The 21,310-nt window shown below is 43.7% G+C and overlaps 1 protein-coding gene across 2 annotated transcripts in view; it reads left to right on the top strand.

Moving 5' to 3' along the window:
- Positions 1-21,310, top strand: part of MGAT4B (alpha-1,3-mannosyl-glycoprotein 4-beta-N-acetylglucosaminyltransferase B) — a 444,527-nt gene that overhangs the window by 222,424 nt on the left and 200,793 nt on the right. For both annotated transcript variants that reach the window (XM_044281108.1, XM_044281109.1), the window contains exons 3-4: positions 10,325-10,465; positions 11,105-11,238. In XM_044281108.1, the coding sequence (XP_044137043.1) occupies positions 10,325-10,465; positions 11,105-11,238 (275 nt within the window). The remainder of the gene's footprint in view (positions 1-10,324; positions 10,466-11,104; positions 11,239-21,310) is intronic.

The raw sequence follows: 21,310 nt of genomic DNA, 5'->3' as shown, positions 1-21,310 counted from the left end.
CATCCAGCCGCCATTGCTGTCATTTGCAGTGCTGTCGTGAACAAGAAACCTGGACTACTACAAACTGGAACTATATTGTCTTAAGTGACGAATCCAGGTTCTGTTTGGGATCCTAAGACAGTCAGGTTCAAGTATAGAGGCCTAGTGGTGAGCACTTCATTCCTGCCTTTGCTGTGGAGAGACACACTGCCCCAACTGCTGGTGTGATGATCTGGGAGCATTTATCAAACCAGCTTGGACACCAGCTTCAGCAACCTACAATGTGCAGGATCTACCGGACCAGCTGTAACATCTGTGGAAAAATGTGCTTCAGGATATCATATGGAACCTGTATGTCTCCATTTCCAACTGTATCTCATCTTGTATCAAGAGGTGCCTCAACAGGGTATTAGAACCTTCTTTCAAGTGTCCAGTTTTCTCCAATAAATTATCATTTTACTCTAATATTGTAATCACTTAGATGTATCATTACATTCACATATATAAAGGTTTATTTGATTCCAACAACTCCTTCTTGGTCCTTCCTTTGTCAATGACTGTGTGTGTATATATATACAGTCGTGGCCAAAAGTTTTGAGAATTACATAAATATTGGAAATTGGAAAAGTTGCTGCTTAAGTTTTTATAATAGCAATTTGCATATACTCCAGAATGTTATGAAGAGTGATCAGATGAATTGCATAGTCCTTTGCCATGAAAATTAACTTCATCCCAAAAAAAACTTTCGACTGCATTTGATTGCTGTCATTAAAGGACCTGCTGAGATCATTTCAGTAATCGTCTTGTTAACTCAGGTGAATGTTGACGAGCACAAGGCTGGAGATCATTATGTCAGGCTGATTGGGTTAAAATGGCAGACTTGACCTGTTAAAAGGAGGGTGATGCTTGAAATCATTGTTCTTCCATTGTTAACCTTGGTGACCTGCAAAGAAACACGTGCAGCCATCATTGTGTTGCATAAAAATGGCTTCACAGGCAAGGATATTGTGGCTACTAAGATTGCACCTCAATCAACAATTTATAGGATCATCAAGAACTTCAAGGAAAGAGGTTCAATTCTTGTTAAGAAGGCTTGTCCAAGAAAGTCCAGCAAGCGCCAGGATTGTCTCCTAAAGTGAATTCAGCTGCAGGATCGGAGTGCCACCAGTGCAGAGCTTGCTCAGGAATGGCAGCAGGCAGGTGTGAGCGCATCTGCACGCACAGTGAGGCGAAGACTTTTGGAAGATGGCCTGGTGTCAAGAAGGGCAGCAAAGAAGCCACTTCTCTCCAAAAAAAACCCATCAGGGACAGATTGATCTTCTGCAGAAAATATGGTGAATGGACTGCTGAGGACTGGGGCAAAGTCATATTCTCCGATGAAGCCTCTTTCCGATTGTTTGGGGCATCAGGAAAAAGACTTGTCCGGAGAAGAAAAGGTGAGCACTACCATCAGTCCTGTGTCATGCCAACAGTAACGCATCCTGAGACCATTCATGTGTGGGGTTGATTCTCATCCAAGGGAGTGGGCTTACTCACAATTTTGCCCAAAAACACAGCCATGAATAAAGAATGGTACCAAAACACCCTCCAACAGCAACTTCTTCCAACAATCCAACAACAGTTTGGTGAAGAATAATGCATTTTCCAGCAAGATGGAGCACCGTGCCATACGGCAAAAGTGATAACTAAGTGGCTCGGGGACCAAAACGTTGACATTTTGGGTCCATGGCCTGGAAACTTCCCAGATCTTAATCCCATTGAGAACTTGTGGTCAATCCTCAATAGGCGGGTGGACAAACAAAAACCCACTAATTCTGACAAACTCCAAGAAGTGATTATGAAAGAATGGGTTGCTATCAGTCAGGAATTGGCCCAGAAGTTGATTGAGAGCATGTCCAGTCGAATTGCAGAGGTCCTGAAAAAGAAGGGCCAACACTGCAAATACTGACTCTTTGCATAAATGTCATGTAATTGTCGATAAAAGCCTTTGAAACGTATGAAGTGCGTGTAATTATATTTCACTACATCACAGAAACAACTGAAACAAAGATCTAAAAGCAGTTTAGCAGCAAACTTTGTGAAAACTAATATTTGTGTCATTCTCAAAACTTTTGGCCACGACTGTACATAATTGCTTATAGGGCATTTTGTGTGAGGGAGAGACATATGATGGGGTTGCCTCTTATTTGGGTACTACCTCTTGTTCACGCTTTCAGGGAATGATTGTTTAAAGGGGTTGTGTCACTTCAGCAAATGGCATTTATCATGTAGAAAAAGTTAATACAAGGCACTTACTAATGTATTGTGATTGTCCATATTGCTTATTTTGCTGGCTGGATTCATTTTTCCATTACATTATACACTGCTCGTATCCAGGGGCTATGGCCACCGCTGCAGTAGAGATATACAGTGGACAAGAGCTGCTGCGCATCCTTGCCTATGTGCACTCCCACATAGCATTATAAATCAGTATAATGCCGTGCACTCCTGGAAGACGAGCAGTGTCCAGAACAAAGGATCACGCTAACACACGGAGCGTGATTCCCGCAATGGACTCACTTGCGTGAAACAGCACTAAGAAGCAATCATTAGATTGCTTCTACAATACATTGCATTGAATTGCTAGTGCAATTCTTTGCAGATATGCTATGTTCTAAGGGAGCTCTGCCACCTGTTGGGCTCCATAGGAACTACAACTCTGAAAGCTTTCTTCAGAGAGACCAAGACTTTCAGAGACAACCAATCGTTCTCCTTATCGCTGCAAGGGGGAGCCATTCAAGACCCAGGAACACAGCTCTCCTGGGCCATGACATCTGAGGGGGTCCAAAGAGATCAGTGTTATCGCTGATTGAAGACATTAGCCCCGGGTGCAGGTACCCAAAGGAAATGGCACTCACACTGCTTCGGAACGGGCACCATCTTTGAAGAGATGACTTCTGCCATTCATGTATGGTGGCGGTTGTCAAGGTGTTTGCCATGAGAGAGCAATAGGGACAAGTAACATCCCATTTACCCACTTTGAAGAGTGCCACCTTGTACACACTGTTGGGGTGATTTATCATAAGTAGTGAAAAGAAAAACTGCCGTACTTGCCCATAGCAGCCAATCAGTTTCCACCTTTCATTGTTTAGAGCGCCTTTGGAAAATAATTGGTTGCTAGTTTTCGTTTGATTCACTTTTGATAAAGAAAAAAGCTAGGCGGGCACACAAAATAGTCATCTGGAATGCAAGACTAGAAGCCCCAAACACATACAGTACAAGATGCAATGGAAAGTTTAATCTACCCATTGCGACAGGAATTGGTGACAACATTCTCTTTTATCCTCTGCACGGCAGATGGGGCGTTCCCCTCACCGTTTATGGTTTAACTTCACTTGAATTGAATTAATGAATTGAGTTTTGGGTCCAATATGTGCATTTTTAGATAAAATACATTATAATCTTTTTAACTGGTGAAAAATTCAATTCTGTATTGTTCTCCCTAGTCATTTTCTGCAGGATTCAGTCTGTGGCAGATCACAATGCTATGTACACACAATGCTGCTATTTACATTGAATGTGTTAAGACACTAATCTCCTAACAATGTAAATCCCTATTATGAAATGTATGACAACAGGCATTACTATATGTAAGAATACATCAGTCTTAAAAAGATTATGAAATCGCAAGCATTACAGTATTTCCTTAACAGATGGAGTGCTCGAAGTTAATCCACTAGCCAATAGCTCAGCGCTGATTAAAGGCGTTTTCCTGGCTTTAGAATAGGTCATCAATATCAGATTGGCGGCGCCCTGCACCCCTGCTGATCAGCTCTATGAAGAGAATGCACTTAGGCTCCTTTCACACTAGCGTTCGTCGGTCCGCTCGTGAGCTCCGTTTGAAGGAGCTCACGAGCGGACCCGAACGCCTCCGTCCAGCCCTGATGCAGTCTGAATGGAGCGGATCCGCTCAGACTGCATCAGTTCAGCTGTCCGCCTGGCCGTGCGGAGGCGAGCGGATCCGTTCAGACTTACAATGTAAGTCAATGGGAACGGATCCGCTTGAAGATGACACCATATGGCTCAATCTTCAAGCGGATCCGTCCCCCATTGACTTTACATTGAAAGTCTGAACGGATCCGCTCAGGCATCTTGCGCACTTAGAAATTTTTCTAAGTTATTAATGCAGACGGATCCGTACTGAACGGAGCCTCCGTCTGCATTAATATGATCGGATCCGTTCAGAACGAATCCGATCAAGCGCAAGTGTGAAAGTAGCCTTACTGTGCGTACCTGCCGTCTCCTGTGTCTCTTCCTGCTTGCCATAGACATGGCAGCAGCAAGCAGGAAGAGAGAGGGGAGTCAGCAGGCACGTACGGTGCGTGCATTCCCTTCATAGAGCTGATCGGCAGGGGTGCTAGGTGTCGGACACCCGCTGATCTTATATTGATTACATATCCTGAGGATAGGTTATCAATATTAAAAGCCTAGAAAACCGCTTTAAGTTAATGGTAAAGTGGTATCACTGGATATGACAGCCAGTTCATGTCTGCTCAGTTATAATATAGTAAACTAAAGTATTGCTCGGCATCGTTCACACACACACAGTAATGCACAGCCACACCATGTAAATCCTTTTGTGAATCTAAATGGGGTTGTTTTTCCTGCATGTACATGGATTTTTACATTCTGATGTACAGCTTGAAAACTGTTGCAGACATTTCTGCGAACATGATCTTAAAAGGACATCTGTCAGCAGCCAGCATCACCCCATCTGTGCCCCCAGGACCCCCACCCGATCTGGGCCCCAGCACCCCCATCTATCCAGCAGGTACTTAGGGAAAGCATAGGGAAAGTTTGGGTTAGGCAGGGAAAATAAAGGGATAGTTAGTTTGGTAAACTTTGATTGCATCACCCTAAGTTAGGGTGTCTGGGGTCCACAGCTGTGTGACCCTAGACCCCCCCAGGGGTGCTGCCGCCTGCCCCCCACCCCCAACTTTTTTGGGGTGCAGGATTGTTTTATAAAAATTTTTGTGTACGCTGACTGTGGCTGGTACTTTTAGCGTCCGGCCACTGTTAGCGCATCGCACACCCCACTGCTGATCAACTTCGGACGGTTGATCAGCGGTTTTGAATTTTCTTTTTCAAATTTTTTTTCCTTTTTTTTTTTTAGTTATTTATTTATTTTTGTTAGTTTTAGGGTGAGTTCGTGAACACCCGTGCCCCCACACACACGCACACCAAATAAAGATTTACACGCACATACACACGCAGACACACACTCCCCTATGGCCCGCGTTCTCGGCCGAGGAGTCATACGCCCAGCTTGCCTCTGACTCCAAGAGTCCCAGTGAGGATGAGGGTGACCCCACATTCCTGTTGTCATCCGCGTCCTCCTCATCATCTAGCGATGATGATGAGCCCCCAAGGTGGCGAAGACGCCGCCAGGCAGAGCAAGGGGACCGCCATGTTAGGGACCCTGTGGCCCAGCCTAGTACGAGCAGCTCTGGGGCCGAGGAGGCATACGCCCAGCTTGCCTCCGAGTCCGAGAGTCCCAGTGAGGATGAGGATGACCCCACATTCCTGTTGTCATCCGCATCCTCCTCATCATCTAGCGATGATGATGAGCCCCCAAGGCGGCGGAGACGCCGCCAGGCGGAGCAAGGGGACCGCCATGTTAGGGACCCTGTGGCCCACACTAGTACGAGCAGCTCTGGGGCTCGTACTGGTTTCCCGGCCCACCAGTTAAATCCACCGGAGCACCAGAGCGATACGAGCCCGTGATTCCTGATTTCGTAGGCCAATCAGGAATCCAGATTTCCACAGTGGGCTACACTGAATATGACTTTTTTTGTCATTTTTTCAGTGACCCACTGGTAAATCTGATGGTAGAGCAGACAAACCTGTACGCCCAACAGTTCGTCGCTCAACACCTGGGCTCCTTTTTGGCCAGGCCCAGTGGCTGGATGCCGGTAAGTGCAGCCAAAATGAGGACATTTTGGGGCCTTGTGCTGCATATGGGCCTGGTCAAGAAACCCAGTGTCAGGCTGTACTGGAGCGGGGACGTCCTATACCAGACCCCACTTTACAGTATGGCCATGACAAGCTCCCGGTTTGAGGCCATCCGGAAATGTCTGCATTAATCAGATATTGCAGCACCCCCCCCCGAGGTGATCCTGCCCATGACCGTCTGTATAAGATACGGCCGGTCGTCGATCACTTTGGGGCCAAATTCATGGAGGCCTATGTACCTGGAAGGGAGGTCGCGGTTGATTGCGTTCTCTCATTGTGTTCAAGGGGAGACTCATTTTCCGCCAGTATGTGCCCTCCAAGCGGGCGAGGTATGACCTGAAGCTATACAAAATTTGTGAGTACCTCAGGGTACACTTACAAATTTCGTGTATACGAGGGGCGAGATTCCCGGATTCAACCCCCAGAATGTCCCCCCACTCTGGGTGTTACCGGGAAACTTGTGTGGGACCTTATGTACCCACTGCTGGATAAGGGTTACCACCTGTACGTGGATAACTTTTATACCAGTATCCCCTTGTTCCAGTCCCTTGCTGCTAGATCCACGTCCGCTTCTGGGACCGTGCGGAAAAATCAACGCGGCCTCCCTGCCCACCCCCTCCAGGTACCTATCCCCAGGGGTGAGACCCATACCCTTACCACTGGAAACCTGTTGCTGGTCAGGTATAAGGACAAGAGGGATGTCCTTATGCTGTCCACAATTCATGATAACGGCATCAACCCTGTCCCTGTGCGAGGTACTGCGGCAACGGTCCTCAAGCCCGATTGTATCGTCGACTACAATCGGTATATGGGAGGAGTTGATCTCTCTGATCAAGTCCTCAAGCCATCTAAAGCCATGCGCAAAACTCAGGCATGGTACAAAAAAGTTGTGGTCTACTTAGTACAGGTTGCCATGTACCATGTACAACTCTTTTGTGCTGTCCCGGAGCGCTGGCAACACAGGGACATTCCTCCAGTTCTATCAGGCAGTCCTCAAGGCCCTGATCTTTTCGGACCGGTAAAGAGCAGACCGGAGTACCTCGGGAACTGTAGGCGCCCGGATCGTCCCTGGCCAACACTTTTCAGGTGTGGTTCCCCCATACTGGAAAGAAGGGACGAACCCCAAAAAAGTGCAGTGTGTGTCGCAGGAGGGGGATACGGAAGGACACCTCTACTCAGTGCGACACGTGCCCCGATCATCCGGGCCTCTGCATTGACGGTTGCTTCAGGGAGTATCACACTTCCATGGAGTACAAAATTTATATCCCAATTTAGCACTGACATCGGATAAAAAAACTGATTCTCAGACTTGAGACACCCAAAAAAACTAAAATAATTTATTAAAAGTAGACATATTAGGTATCGCCGGGTCGGTAATAATCTCCTTTATAAAAATACCCCATGACCTAACCCCACAGATTAACACGGTCCAGGAAAAAAAAAAGTGCAAAAAAAGATTTTACATAATATAAAGTTTAATAGCAAGCGATCAAAAAGTCATATAGCCCTCAAAATAGTGCCAAACCGTCCTCTCATCCCGCAAAAAATGAGCCCCCACATAAGATAATCGGATAAAAAAAATAAAAAAAATAACTCTTAGACTTTAGAGATAACAAAAATAAATTGGGGGATCAAAAAGGATAATATAGTCTAAAACCTAAATACTTATTAGGTATCGCTGCGTCCGTAAGAATCTCCTCTATAAAAATATCCCATGACCTAACCCCCACTTTTCCATTTCAATCCATTTTTTCCGGTAACAAAACGAGGGTTAACAACCAAACAAAAGTTAATATTTATTACCCTGATACTGCAGTTTACAGAAATGCCACATTTGTGGTTGTAAACTGCTGTATCAGTAAAAGGGAGGCCGCAAAAGGAAAGGGCCGACATGGTTTCTGGAAGGCCGATTTTGATGGCCTTTTTTTATTGACACCATGTCCCTTTTGAAGCCCCCCTGATGCCCCCCTAGAGTAAAAACTCCCTAAAAGTGACCCCATCTAAGAAACTACACCCCTCAAGGTATTCAAAACTGATTATACAAACTTTATTAACCCTTTAGGTGTTCCTCAACAGTTAATGGCAAATGGAGAGGAAATTTCAGAATTTCAATTTTTGGTAACCTTGCCTCACAAAAATGTAATATAGAGCAACCAAAAATCATATGTACCCTAAAAATAGTCTCCCAAAAATGCCACCTTATCCCGTTGTTTCCAAAATAGGGTCACTTTTAGGGAGTTTCTACTCCAGGGGTGCATCAGGGGGGTTGAAACAGGACATGGTGTAAATAAACCGGTCCATAAAAATCAGCCCTCCAAAAACCAAACGGCGCACCTTTCCCTCTACGCCCCACTGTGTCGCCGTACAGTAGTTTACGGCCACATATTGGGTGTTTCTGTAAACGGCAGAGTCAGGGCAATAATGATACAGTCTTGTTTGGCTGTTAACCCTTGCTTTGTTAGTGGAAAAAATGGGTTAAAATGGAAAATTAGGCAAAAAAATGAAATTCTCAAATTTCATCCCCATTTGCCAATAACTCTCTTGTGCAACACCTAAAGGGTTAACAACGTATGTAAAATCAGTTTTGAATACCTTGAGGGGTGTAGTTTCTTAGATGGGGTCACTTTTTTGGAGTTTCTACTCTAGGGGTGCATCAGGGGGGCTTCAAATGGGACATGGTGTAAATAAACCAGCCCAGCAAAATCTGCCTTCCAAAAACCAAACGGCGCACCTTTCACTCTACACCACGCTGTGTGGCCGTACAGTAGTTTACGGCCACATATGGGGTGTTTCTGTAAACATCAGAGTCAGGGCAATAAAGATACAGTCTTGTTTGGCTGTTAACCCTTGCTTTGTTAGTGGAAAAAATTGGTTAAAATGGAAAATTAGACAAAAAAAATAAATTCTCAAATTTCATCCCCATTTGCCAATAAGTCTTGTGCAACACCTAAAGGGTTAACAACATATGTAAAATCAGTTTTGAATACCTTGAGGGGTGTAGTTTCTTAGATGGGGTCATTTTCTGGGTGGTTTCTATTGGGTTTTTGTAAATTTCTGAACAATTTCAAGATTTGCTTCTAAACTTCTAAGCCTTGTAACATCCCCAAAAAATAAAATATCATTCCTAAAATAATTCAAACATGAAGTAGACATATGGGGAATGTAAAGTCATCACAATTTTGGGGGATATTACTATGTATTACAGAAGTAGAGAAATCGAAACTTTGAAATTTGCAAATTTTTCCAAATTTTTGGTAAATTATGTATTTTTTTATGCAAAAAATATATATATTTTTTTTACTTCATTTTACCAGTGTCATGAAGTACAATATGTGACGAAAAACCAATCTCAGAATGGCCTGGATAAGTCAAAGCGTTTTAAAGTTATCAGCACTTAAAGTGACACTGGTCAGATTTGCAAAAAATGGCCTGGTCCTTAAGGTGGAATAAGTCTATGTCCCTAAGGGGTTAAGTCATTCCCCCCCCCCCCCCCACTGCCCCCATCAAGTAATAACCCCCCACACTGCCCCCCATTAGATAATTTTCCCCTACACTGCCATCCATTAAGTAATTTGCCCCCCCCAGTATTAATTGTCCCCCACACTGCCCCAGAGTAGTAATTTTCCCCCACGTAGTAGTTTGTCCCCCAATGTCCTCTCAATGATATTCTCTTGTGCCCCCCAGTAATGTCCCTCAAAGTTGCCCCCCAATAAAAAGCTAATACTTACCTGTGTCCCAGTCGGCGCTCACTCGTCGATGGTGCAGGCACAATGAAGTCATCACGCCCCCGCCTGCGCCGGGATTTTACTACTGCATAGGCTTCAGGCCTACTAGGCCTGAAGCCTATGTTGGCGATCGGAGGCGGCAGGGCAGGAAACTATGCGCTCCCGTGTCCCGTTGTAGTTTGTGGGCACGGGGCAACCAACCCAAACTCCCCAATTATAATCCACCACTGACCTACAGGCTCAGCTTGACAGAACATGCATATGTTCTGAAGGGGAGAAAACTGATGCCAGACACCCCTCCCGTGAAACTAAGGAATCAGGTATGTTGAAATCCAACTGCCCAATCCTTCTTTACTTCAACATCTGCTGTCTGAATCCCACATACACGATGGTCAATTCCCCAAAAATTGCAGGTAATGTTTATGGTCAGCTTAAGTTTTTTTTTTTTTTTTTTTCTGTGTCAGTTTGGACTAATGATTGTTCTTCACTATGTGCTACAAATGACTCCAGTTACATGCAGCCTACTGCCGCCTGTTAAATTCTGATCAGGCTTCTTATGAATGTTATTCTTGAAATACCAACTTCTTAAATGACATTTATCTTGTTTCTCTGTTGGGATTTTCTTGAAGATGAAACCAAGCTGAAACTGTGGAATATCACAAACAAGAATGTGCTACATTTACCCACCATCTTCCACCATCTCCCCCATCTTCTGTCCAAGGAGAACAGCCTGCAGCCAGCAATACACGTGGGTCAAGGGCGGACTGGAGGTAATTGCAGCTTTTCTTTCTTCTTTTCCAGTAGTAGTGCTACTCGGCACCATGCATTATATAGAGTAGTGATTCTCAGTGCCCCCTACAACCAAGCATCCCACTGGACGAGCAACGTGAGGGAAGAGCGCGTAGCCCCTTGTGTTCAGCCCATGAGGTGTACCTGCCACACGTTGAGAACCTAGGTCATAGAGCATGCAGCTGTATTAACCTTTGTTTGCCAGTGCAGTACTACACGACAAAAAGCTTCATTGGTGATTTGAAACTTTCTCTTGTCATCATTTATAATTGTGCTTTTACTAATTTCCGATTGTTTTCAGATCTCCAGATATATCTGTTTTAGTAAATACTTCTTAATGAAACCTAATACTGGAATATATTTCCCTTGAAATCTACATTATGCTATTCCTCTGTTATCCCTCCTGAAAACATGTTAGTAAATTAACAAATAGAAGATTGAGTTATCAGTCAGTGCATACATTTTCAGGAGGAATAGCAGTGGAAGGACACAATGTGGAAAGTTGTCTGAACTGCCATCTCTTTGGTAAAAACAATTTATTTCCTCCAAAGGTAGGTTCTTTGCTCTTTCATTGTCTAAATGTCCATTACTGGTGCCTGTAACCTCTGTTATGTTCACAGTGTCTATAGTAATGGGGATCCCCAGTGTGAAGAGAGAAGTTCACTCGTATCTGACAGACACCCTCAACTCGTTGATTTCTGAACTGAACCAACAAGAAAAGGAAGACTGCGTGATTGTGGTCCTAATTGCCGAGGTATGTGACATCTGCCATAGTGTCCCTCAATACTATCCCTTTTTTCACAAACCACTAACCTTACTCAAGACCTAACTGACAAAAACATTTACTCAAGACCTAACTGGCAAATTAAAAACATTTTAGCATATAGAGCACATTTTGCAAAGAGAGATGCTAGTGTCCTTTATGAAGATGTCACTGAAAAAAAGAACACACTCTTCTTGTCTTCAGGCATTGAGTACATTATAAGGACATTGTAAGTGTAATAAGTGTCTTCTTATGTATGTTTCTATGGGTTTTAGGCAGACAGTTCTGCCTTCTCTTGTATTGGCCAGCATTAATGGACATTTAATTATTTATTTTATGCACTTATATAGCGCTACTATATTCTGTAGTGCTTTACAGACATCAGCATCATGCTGTCCCCAATGGGGCTCACAATTTAAGTTCCCTCTCGGTATGTCTGGAGTGTGGGAGGAAACCGGAGTACCCAGAGGGAACCCACGCAAACAGGGAGAACATACAAACTCCATGCAGATGTTGTCCTCGGTCAGATTCGAACTTAGGACCCAGGCACTACAGGGCATCAGTGTGTGTGCCGATAAACAGCCTGTCAGATCTGTACTAACGCTAGCCCACGAATGCCACCAGAAGTCCGCTCCAGCCCGGTTCACTATAACTGCGATGGGCTGGAGGTCCGGCCGCAGCACGGCAAACATGCCCAGAAGAGGCCGGACAAAAAGTAGCTCCAAGTGTGAAAGTAGCCTTAGTTAGAATTTTCAGCCAAGTGGTCAGACTGGTAGAAGCCTATCTTCTATATGTTCATGTTTCTTCCAGAGTCTCTGGGGACCACCAGGATCAGCAGATGTCTTCATGCACAGATTGACCATCTGTGATTGTCTCCTGACCATATTTACCAGCACCTGTGACAATAATGTGATTGTATTCTGTGGAAATAGTATCCACCACAGGAAGACATCTGGGGGCCATGTACTGTTTCATTTACCGGATTGCCTTTTGTAGCTACAAATATTGTAGTCTGTTCATTCAAGCATAGAAGTACAGAGCTATTTGTATCTATTATATGTGCATTATTGGAAGTCAAATTGTCCAAGACAAGTACAATGGCTTCTTGAACATCTCTATTGTCTTGACTGATGACTCCAGGAATTCAAAACTGCTGTAAACGTAGGTGGTAAAACACAAGACAGGAACACATCAGCCATCATTTAAAGGATTGTTTAGAAGGAAATCAGTGTTTAAAGTAATCTAAAACACAAATATATATAAACAAAAATTAAAGGGGTAGTGCAGTGAGTATATGGTGTATTTTAAATTAAATGAATGCAAATTAGCTCATTTAAGCAAAACCAGAGTGTCCTCCAAATGGAGTAGTGTCACATTTGTAGACAACTGTTTCAGGTTTGTTGCCCTTCCTTTCTAGAAAGTTGGGTAGCAGTTGGCTGGAAGAGATGCCTTAGACTTAGCAAGGAGGTACATGTTCTCAATGAGGAGACCCAACAGCCAGCGGGTGTTTGGAGATGTATTTTCAGAAAAAGTATTCAAACCAGAAACTTTTCCAAAAGGGAGTTAGAACCATTACACCAATTGCTTCCTTTCCTGGGATAGATCAAAGTCACCTCATCCAGCCACTCAGTATCCTGCTGAGTAGCAAGAAACTGCTTACTTTTCGAGAAGTCTCTGGTTTGGCTGGTCTGAGCTAATATGCATACTTTTTCTCGTGGAGCCATGCCTGACAGTAATTTTCCATGCACCCACATGAGAACTGTCCCCTCCTCCACTGAACAATGGGAGAACAATGAGAGAATATAATTGATGTGACTTAATTTGTGTTGACCGCGAGTTCCAAAAGTTTAGTACCTGTCCTTGTCTTGTGAATTGGACCAGAATTCTTACTACCTGGATTGTATAATTACAATTTGAGTCCATACAATATCAGAACAGTTAGTTATATTAAGGCTTTTAAGTAAAAGTTAGGATTTGTTGAATATCTCTCTAATGCCCCCCTTTTTTTTTGACTCTTGCCTACATTTACATATGCAGTGTGAACTGATCCGGCAGAGGAACAAACTGCTAGAGTTCACTGTATCCAGCGTAGCCGGAGAACGTCCTGGATCCCCATTGACTACAACGGGATCCGACTGGGATCCAGTAACTTTCCGGCATAAATACCGGTTTTCGGCAAGGACAAAAAGTCCCATATGCAAGTCCTTTTGGCAGGACTAGTTTTCTTCATACTCTGTGCTTAAAGGGGTTGTCTGGGTTCAGGGCTAAACCCCGATATAAGCTGTTCTTTATTCTTTTACTACATATGAGTGTACTATCTGAGCTTTTCCTTGCTCGATGCTCTCCCTTGCCTTGCGCTACAGTACGGTACATCACCAGCAGTAAACAAACAGACCTTGCACTGCGCAATGCAGCACAAGGCAAGGGGGAGCATCGGAGCAACAAAATGCTACACTCATATGTAGTAAAATAATAGCTTATATCTTGATTCAGCCCTGAACCTGTTGAACCCCTTTAAGTAGATTGTAAACACAAAACTCATTACGTATGAGCAGAAAAGAAAGACATTTTAATGCATGGTTTACAGAAAGTGCTCTTGATCCCATGGATAATTCCTTTTTATAGCAGCTTCACCCTCTATCCTAGCAGCATTTTGTAAAGCAGCAATGTAATTGCAATTAACTGCTTGAAAAAAAAAAATTGTCTCCTGCCTCTGTTTTGGAATTTTAGATTTCTCAGTGCTTGTCATAACTAGCACACTGAATTATTGGTGAGAGTGAAAGTTAGTTTTGGATCTTTTTAAGTTTATATGTAGTCTATAGAGGTTGAAAAGATAAAGGGAAGGTTAGTTAGCCATTGCATTAAAGGGGTGGTGCCACTAATATAAATGTGAGCGTAATAAAAGATGAATGAAAACAGCGGCACTCACCCGTGTGCTTCAAAAAACTTCGGTAGCTTTATTCATTCCAGGATTACATCAGGCAGGGGGCGGATGTACACAGGCACGCATTGATCAGTGGCGGCCGTTTCGCGCTAACTGCGCTTCTTCTGGCTGTGCGTCAATGCGTGCCTCTACACCACTCCTTTTAAAAGCCGGCGCAGCCCGTCATCACAAAGACTGACGAATCAGGCAGCACCTGCATAAACAAGGTGATATACAAACCGCACATAGAAAAACAAAGATCCATGCAATAATTAAAATACGTATGCAAATCAAGCGGCAAATATTTGTGTAATATTACACTACAAAGCACTACAAAAATGGGCTGAGATCATTTCTATCGTTGAGCCCCTATGTCCGCCGGAAGTAGCATTGATATATTCCAGTATCAAGTTATGAGGGATATAAAAGCAGTGATGTATCCCACTGCCCAACTTAACATTACTACAGAGGAGCAGAAGGCCTTGCAGTGGCTACGTTCCCAGGAGGATATAATAGTGAAACCGGCGGACAAAGGGGGAAATGTCGTCCTCATGTCCAAAGAATTTTATGTCAGTGAGGCCATGAGACAACTGGGCGACATCAGTATTTATGAGAGGATGCGGGGGGACCCCCTACCCGATACCCAGCGGTTGCTGTCATCACTCGTTAGGAAATACGTGGAGGTGGGTTTTCTACCCAGAAATATGCTGGACAAGCTTGTTCCACCATCCCCAGTCAAACCATCTTGGTACTTTCTCCCAAAGGTCCATAAGTCACTGAGCCACCCCCCGGGGCGTCCCATCGTCGCGGGGATTGGCTCAGTGACTGAACCTTTATCCAAGTATGTGGACTGGCTCTTGAGACCAATACTCAGTAGTGCACCTGCTTATCTCAGGGACACTAATGATTTTTTATTGGCCCTGAAAGAAATCCATTGGCAGAAAGGATACCAATTGGTATCACTCGATGTGGAAAGCCTCTACACCCGCATCCCTCATGATGCCGGTGTAGAGGCGGTCCTTGACATCGTGTTGAACCTAGGTAAAAATCCAGTGTATTGTGATTTTGTTGGAGAGTCATTGAAGTTTATCTTAACCAACAATGTATTCCAATTTGGTAGTGATTGGTATAGGCAAAAGCTGGGTACGGCTATGGGGACCCCCGTATCTTGCACTTTTGCAAATATGTACCTTGCCAGACTAGAGGACAAATATGTGTACTCTATGAACAACCCTTTTCTTTTAAAAATGAAAACATACCTACGTTTCGTAGATGATGTGTTTATGGTCTGGGAAGGTACAGAAAAAGAGTGCAGTGAGTTCGTTGACTATTTAAACAATAACGACATGGGTATGACTTTCACCCTTAATTTTGGGGGGAACAGGTTAGAATTTCTGGACGTGGCTGTCGTGGTGGAAGGCGATGAGTTGGTCACGGAGGGGTTTCGCAAACCCACGGCGACCAACTCCTTGCTCCACCACGACAGCTTCCATCCACGGAGCGTCAAAAAAGCCGTACCATACGGACAATTTATCAGACTAAGACGCATTAACAGCAGAGACAGTGGTTACCACAGACAAGCAGATGAGTTAAAACAGCGCTTAGTAATGAGGGGTTACCCCGAAGAAGCACTTAGTAGGGATATGGAGAGAGTGGAGAGGAATTTCTCACAAAATAGTCTCCTTAGTAAAAACAAAAATAACCAGAAATTGGACAGTGGTAGCGACCATATTGGGGGCACCAGATTTGCGTTCTCCTTCAAATACAGCCCCATGGCTGACCGTATCCGATCAGTCATTTTTAAGAACTGGGATGTTTTGAGGAGGGACGCAACCCTAAAAGAATTGACAGGACAGAGACCCCTCATTTCCTTTAGAAGGAGTCACACCATTAAGGACAAACTTGTCAGGAGCAGACTCCAAACGGATAGTAGTAAAAATTGGCTCAAACGCAACCTTCCAAAGGGCAACTATAGATGTGGAAATTGTTCACTGTGCACTAATAATTCCCAGATAAAGAGTATTGAATTTGCTGGTATTAAACACACAGTCAATACCTTTATTAACTGCCGGAGTACTTTTTTAGTATATCTATTATTGTGCACATGTGGACGTTTCTACATTGGAAAAACTATCAGATGCCTTTTTGAACGTGTGCGGGAACATTTTAATTCTATTAAGACAGGGAAAGGTTGTCCGAGATTCATAGAGCACATGAGAACCGCACATAATGGTGACACCGATTGCATCTCATTCTCTGGCCTCGAAATTGTGTCTACTCCTCTGCAGGGGGGAGACAGACACCGTCTCCTCCTGCAGAGAGAGGCTAGGTGGATAATACGCACCCAGGCCCTGGGAGAACTCGGGCTCAACGATAGAAATGATCTCAGCCCATTTTTGTAGTGCTTTGTAGTGTAATATTACACAAATATTTGCCGCTTGATTTGCATACGTATTTTAATTATTGCATGGATCTTTGTTTTTCTATGTGCGGTTTGTATATCACCTTGTTTATGCAGGTGCTGCCTGATTCGTCAGTCTTTGTGATGACGGGCTGCGCCGGCTTTTAAAAGGAGTGGTGTAGAGGCACGCATTGACGCACAGCCAGAAGAAGCGCAGTTAGCGCGAAACGGCCGCCGCTGATCAATGCGTGCCTGTGTACATCCGCCCCCTGCCTGATGTAATCCTGGAATGAATAAAGCTACCGAAGTTTTTTGAAGCACACGGGTGAGTGCCGCTGTTTTCATTCATCTTTTATTACGCTCACATCGAACTTTACCTGTGCAGCTGAGCACCACCGATCGTGTGCCGTCCTCTCCAGCCGTCAGGAGCATATGATCCTTGCGTATGCAGCCGGGATAGTGGTGCCGCCCCCTACCTCACTCGTTACACTAATATAAATGTGCCCCCCGCCAACAGTCGGTTGTTATCGGTTATTAGCCTACCATTGCACCCTGTAGTAAATCTGTTTTGATATTCAGTTGCTTCTGGAACTGTATAATGTAGGACGCACAAGCGCGCAGCGCTTCTTTTCCTTCCTTTCAATAACCTCTCCTCTATGTGCAGTGACTGTGTGGTAAGAAGAGGAGGCATGGTTAGTGTCACATGTCCTGCTGATGTTAGGACACATCCCATGATGGGACAGCAGACACATGACAATCCGGGAAGTAGTATTCAAGCATAAGAGAAAACTGCAAATGAGGCAAATGTAAAATAAATAAATAAAACAATCAAATGAGGAATGGGAGCTAGGGTAATTGATGAACATACACTTTAAAGTGAAATTTAAGATTACACTCACCGTTAATCACTTCCATAAGCCCATGACAGCACCCTTGATAGACTGCCTCCATCAAGGACAGGAAACAGAAACTTTCGTGGAGAGCTCTTAAGGAGGAGCATGGCCCCTAGACCACCAGTTTATCGTGAGAACTTGTCCTAAAACACACACACAAAAAGATACCCTTTTTTTTCTATACATTCCCTATAAATATATATATATATATATATATATATTTATTTAGCCATATATATATATATATATATATATATATATATATTTTTTTTTTTTTTTTTTTTTTTTTTTTTTTTGCGTGTATACACATTTATATATTTCATCTATATAAGGTGGGAATAAACCCTGGATGCAGTCATGGGCTCATAGAAAAGTGATTACCGGTGAGTGTAATCTTAAATTTCCCTTACGCCCATGACAGCACCCTTGAGAGACGACTAGAATAGTAATCCTTTTAGGAGGGGACTACTGCCTGGAGGACTTTCCTACTAAAAAGCCTAGGTCTAGTCTGTAATGACGAAAAAAGGTACACGGAGACTGCCATGTGGCTGCTCTACAAATCTGTTCTAAGGAAGCATCAGCCCTTTCTGCCCAAGAAGTAGAAACTGATCTGGTGGAATGAGCACCAAAACCTTCCGGGGGGAGTTTTCCCGGCTGAAGAATAGGCCAAAGTAATGGCGCTTACAATCCATCTGGAAAGTGACTTAGGAGAGGCTGAGAGACCCTTGTTTTTTCCAATGAATTGAATAAAAAGCTTAGAGGTTTTCCTCCCTGGATATTACTAGTCAATGTAATGGGATAGACATCTTTTTACATCTAAGCAATGGAGTTTATTCTCTTTTCATTATTTGGATTTTGGCACAGAGAGGGAAGGACAATGTTCTGTGGAACATAGAAACTACCTTCGGCAGAAAGGAAGGGTCTGGATTAATAAGTACCCTGTCATCCAAGATGTTAGTATAAGGTGGGGATGTTGAAAAGGCTGAGGTGATCGCCACCAGGAAGGCAGTTTTGAAGGAAAGGAGTCTTATAGCTAAGTCCTGTAACGGTTCAAAGGGAGGGTCCATGAGGCTAGTGAGGACTAAGTTGAGGTCCCAGGGGGGAACCGAGGGTCCGAGTATCGGTCTAACTCTGCTGATCTCTTAAAAAAAAAAATATATATATATATATATCAGGATGTCTCTATACCAGGGAGTCAAAAAAGGCACTTAGGGCAGATACCTGCACCTTGAGAGTGCTAGGCCTCAAATTCTTCTCATGACCGGCTTGTAAAAAATCTAAGATCTTACACATAGGAGGAGGGTTTAAAGGATTCACGGGATCCTTAGCAAATATTTGGAAGGTCTTCCAAATTCTGAGGTAAATTGAGGAGGTAACCTCCTTTCTGCAAGATGGCAAGGTGGAAACTACTTTCTTGGAGAGGCCTCTACTTTCTAGGATTTCCCCCTCGAGAGCCATGCTGTTAGATGCAGCTGTTTTACATTCGGATGGACGACAGGGCCTTGAAACAAAAGATCTTGCCTCTCCGGGAGAATCCAAGGGTCTGCTAGGGAGAGTTTCCTCAACCTGGTGAACTAGGTTCTTCGGGGCCAAAATGGAGCAATCTGAATCACTCTCGTTCGTTCTTGTCTTAATTTTTGGAGAAACCTTGGAAGGAGTCTTAGCGGAGGAAAAGTGTAGAGTAGCTGATTCGGCCAATGGAGGGAGAAGGCATCTATCCCCGTTGGTGAGTCTCTTGACCTGAGGGAAAATAAAAGTTGGCATTTTCTGTTGTCCCTGGTTGCAAACAAATCTAGTAGCGGACGACCCCAGAGGAGAGTTATTTGGTTGAAGATTTTTTTATTCAGACACCATTCCGCCTGGTCCAGTGTGTTTCTGCTTAAGAAATCTGCTACCTTGTTTTCTGTTCCCTTTAGATGTACCGCCTTGATAGACGGAACGCAAGGTATTAAAAGAGAGAAAATGTCTGTGGCCAACAACATAAGACTTTCTGATTTGGTTCATCTTTGTCTGTTCAAATAGGATACGACTGTGGCGTTGTCTGAGAAAATCTTTAGAGCTTTCCCCTGATGTAAAGGAAAAAATGATTTTAAGGCAAGAAGAACTGCTCTCAGTTCTCTCATGTTTTGAGAGTCTTGACTCTCCTCCTTTTTCCATAACCCTTGTCGTAAGTTTCTCTGACAATAGGCCCCCCAGCCGAAAGGACTTGCATTCGTGGTAAGGGTTACGAAATTCTGTTGATTCCAAGGGAGACCTTGGGACAGATTTAAAGGATTCAGCCACCAGCGTAAAGATTGAATTACCTGAGGTGTGAGTGGGAGTGGAGCATCCAGCGGAAAAAGGGCGCCCTGCCATTCTTTCAGGATTTGCCATTGGAGGGGTCTGGAGTGAAGCTGACTCCAATTGACCGCTGGTATGGTGAAAGTCATTCTGCCCAACACCGCCATTGCCTGCCTGATAGTACGGTTATTTGCTACTATCAGGGATTGAACTCCTTCTGTTAATTTCTGTATCTTGTTCTGGGGAAGGATACAACACGATTTCTCTGAGTCCAGGATCATTCCTAGAAAAACACATTTTTGGGAGGCTATTAGATGCGATTTTCTCCAGTTTATCTGCCAACTGAGTTTTTCTAGGATCCACACCACCTCTTTGAGATGCAAGTCCAGATGGTTCTTTGACTCTACCAGCACCAAAAGATCGTCTAGATACGGAATTACTAGAATATCTCTTTCTCTTATGTGGGCCATGACTTCTGCCATTACTTTTGTGAAGAGTCTGGGAGCCTGAGAAATTCTGAACGGAAGAGCTGTATATTGTAAGTAATGAATCTGATTCTCTATTGAAACTGCGACTCTGAGATATTTTTGATAGTCTGCCTGAATTGGGATGTGGTAATATGCATCTCTTATATCTATTGTGGCCGTTAAACAGCCCTCGAATAGATGTTTTAAAACTGACTGAATTGACTCCATTCTGAACTTCTTGTAAGAGAGAAACTGATTTATATCTTTTAAGTTTATAATTGTTCTGAACGTGCCATCTGGTTTGGGAACCAGAAAGAGGGAAGAATAGAAACCTTTTCCTTTCTCTGACTCTGGTACTGGAACTAGGAAATTTTTCTCTAAAAGAGAAAGAATCTCCTGTTTCAAAGCTAGGTTTTTTACCGAATCTCTTAAGATGTTTGTGACTTTGAATCTCTCCGGGAGACAAACTCCAGACCAAAACCTTCCCTTATAATGCCCAAAATCCAGAGGCTTGAGATTTCCTCCCAAGCGTGAAGGAAATGAGAGTCTGCCGCCCACAGGAGAGAAACCGTCATTGTTGAGTGGGTCTGGAACCTGAGGAAGATTGGGAATTGTCTTTCCTATTTTTATTTCCTGCTCTGAAACCCTTTCTTTGCCCCTTTATAAAATTCCTTTTTGTTCTTCCGAAGAAAACACTGCTTTTTGGGAGGTCTGGAGACAGGGGATCCTTTTTTATTATCGGACGCCTTATCCAAAAGGTCATCTAAAACGGACCCAAAAAGATAATCACCCTGACAAGGTATGGCACAAAGATTATTTTTAGATCCTGTGTCTCCAGACCATCCTTTGAGCCAGATAGCTCTCCTTGCTGAGTTAGAGAGTGCGGCTGATCTAACATTCAATTTCAGCGCATCTGCTGAGGCGTCTGAAATTAAATCAACTGCTTTAGGGACAGTGGGAAAAACAGCTAGCAATTGATCTCTCTCTGGGTTTTATTTTAGATGTGAGATTCCAATTCTTGTAGCCATAATTTTAAAGATCTAGCGGTGGATGTGGCAGCAATATTCGGCTTGAAGTCCTGAGCTGAGGTCTTCCAAGC

This window comes from Bufo gargarizans, chromosome 2, assembly GCF_014858855.1.
Source record: "Bufo gargarizans isolate SCDJY-AF-19 chromosome 2, ASM1485885v1, whole genome shotgun sequence".
Taxonomy (NCBI): Eukaryota; Metazoa; Chordata; class Amphibia; order Anura; family Bufonidae; genus Bufo; species Bufo gargarizans.
The sequence above is the reverse complement of the archived record's forward strand: the minus strand, read 5'-3'. Positions and strand labels throughout refer to the sequence as shown.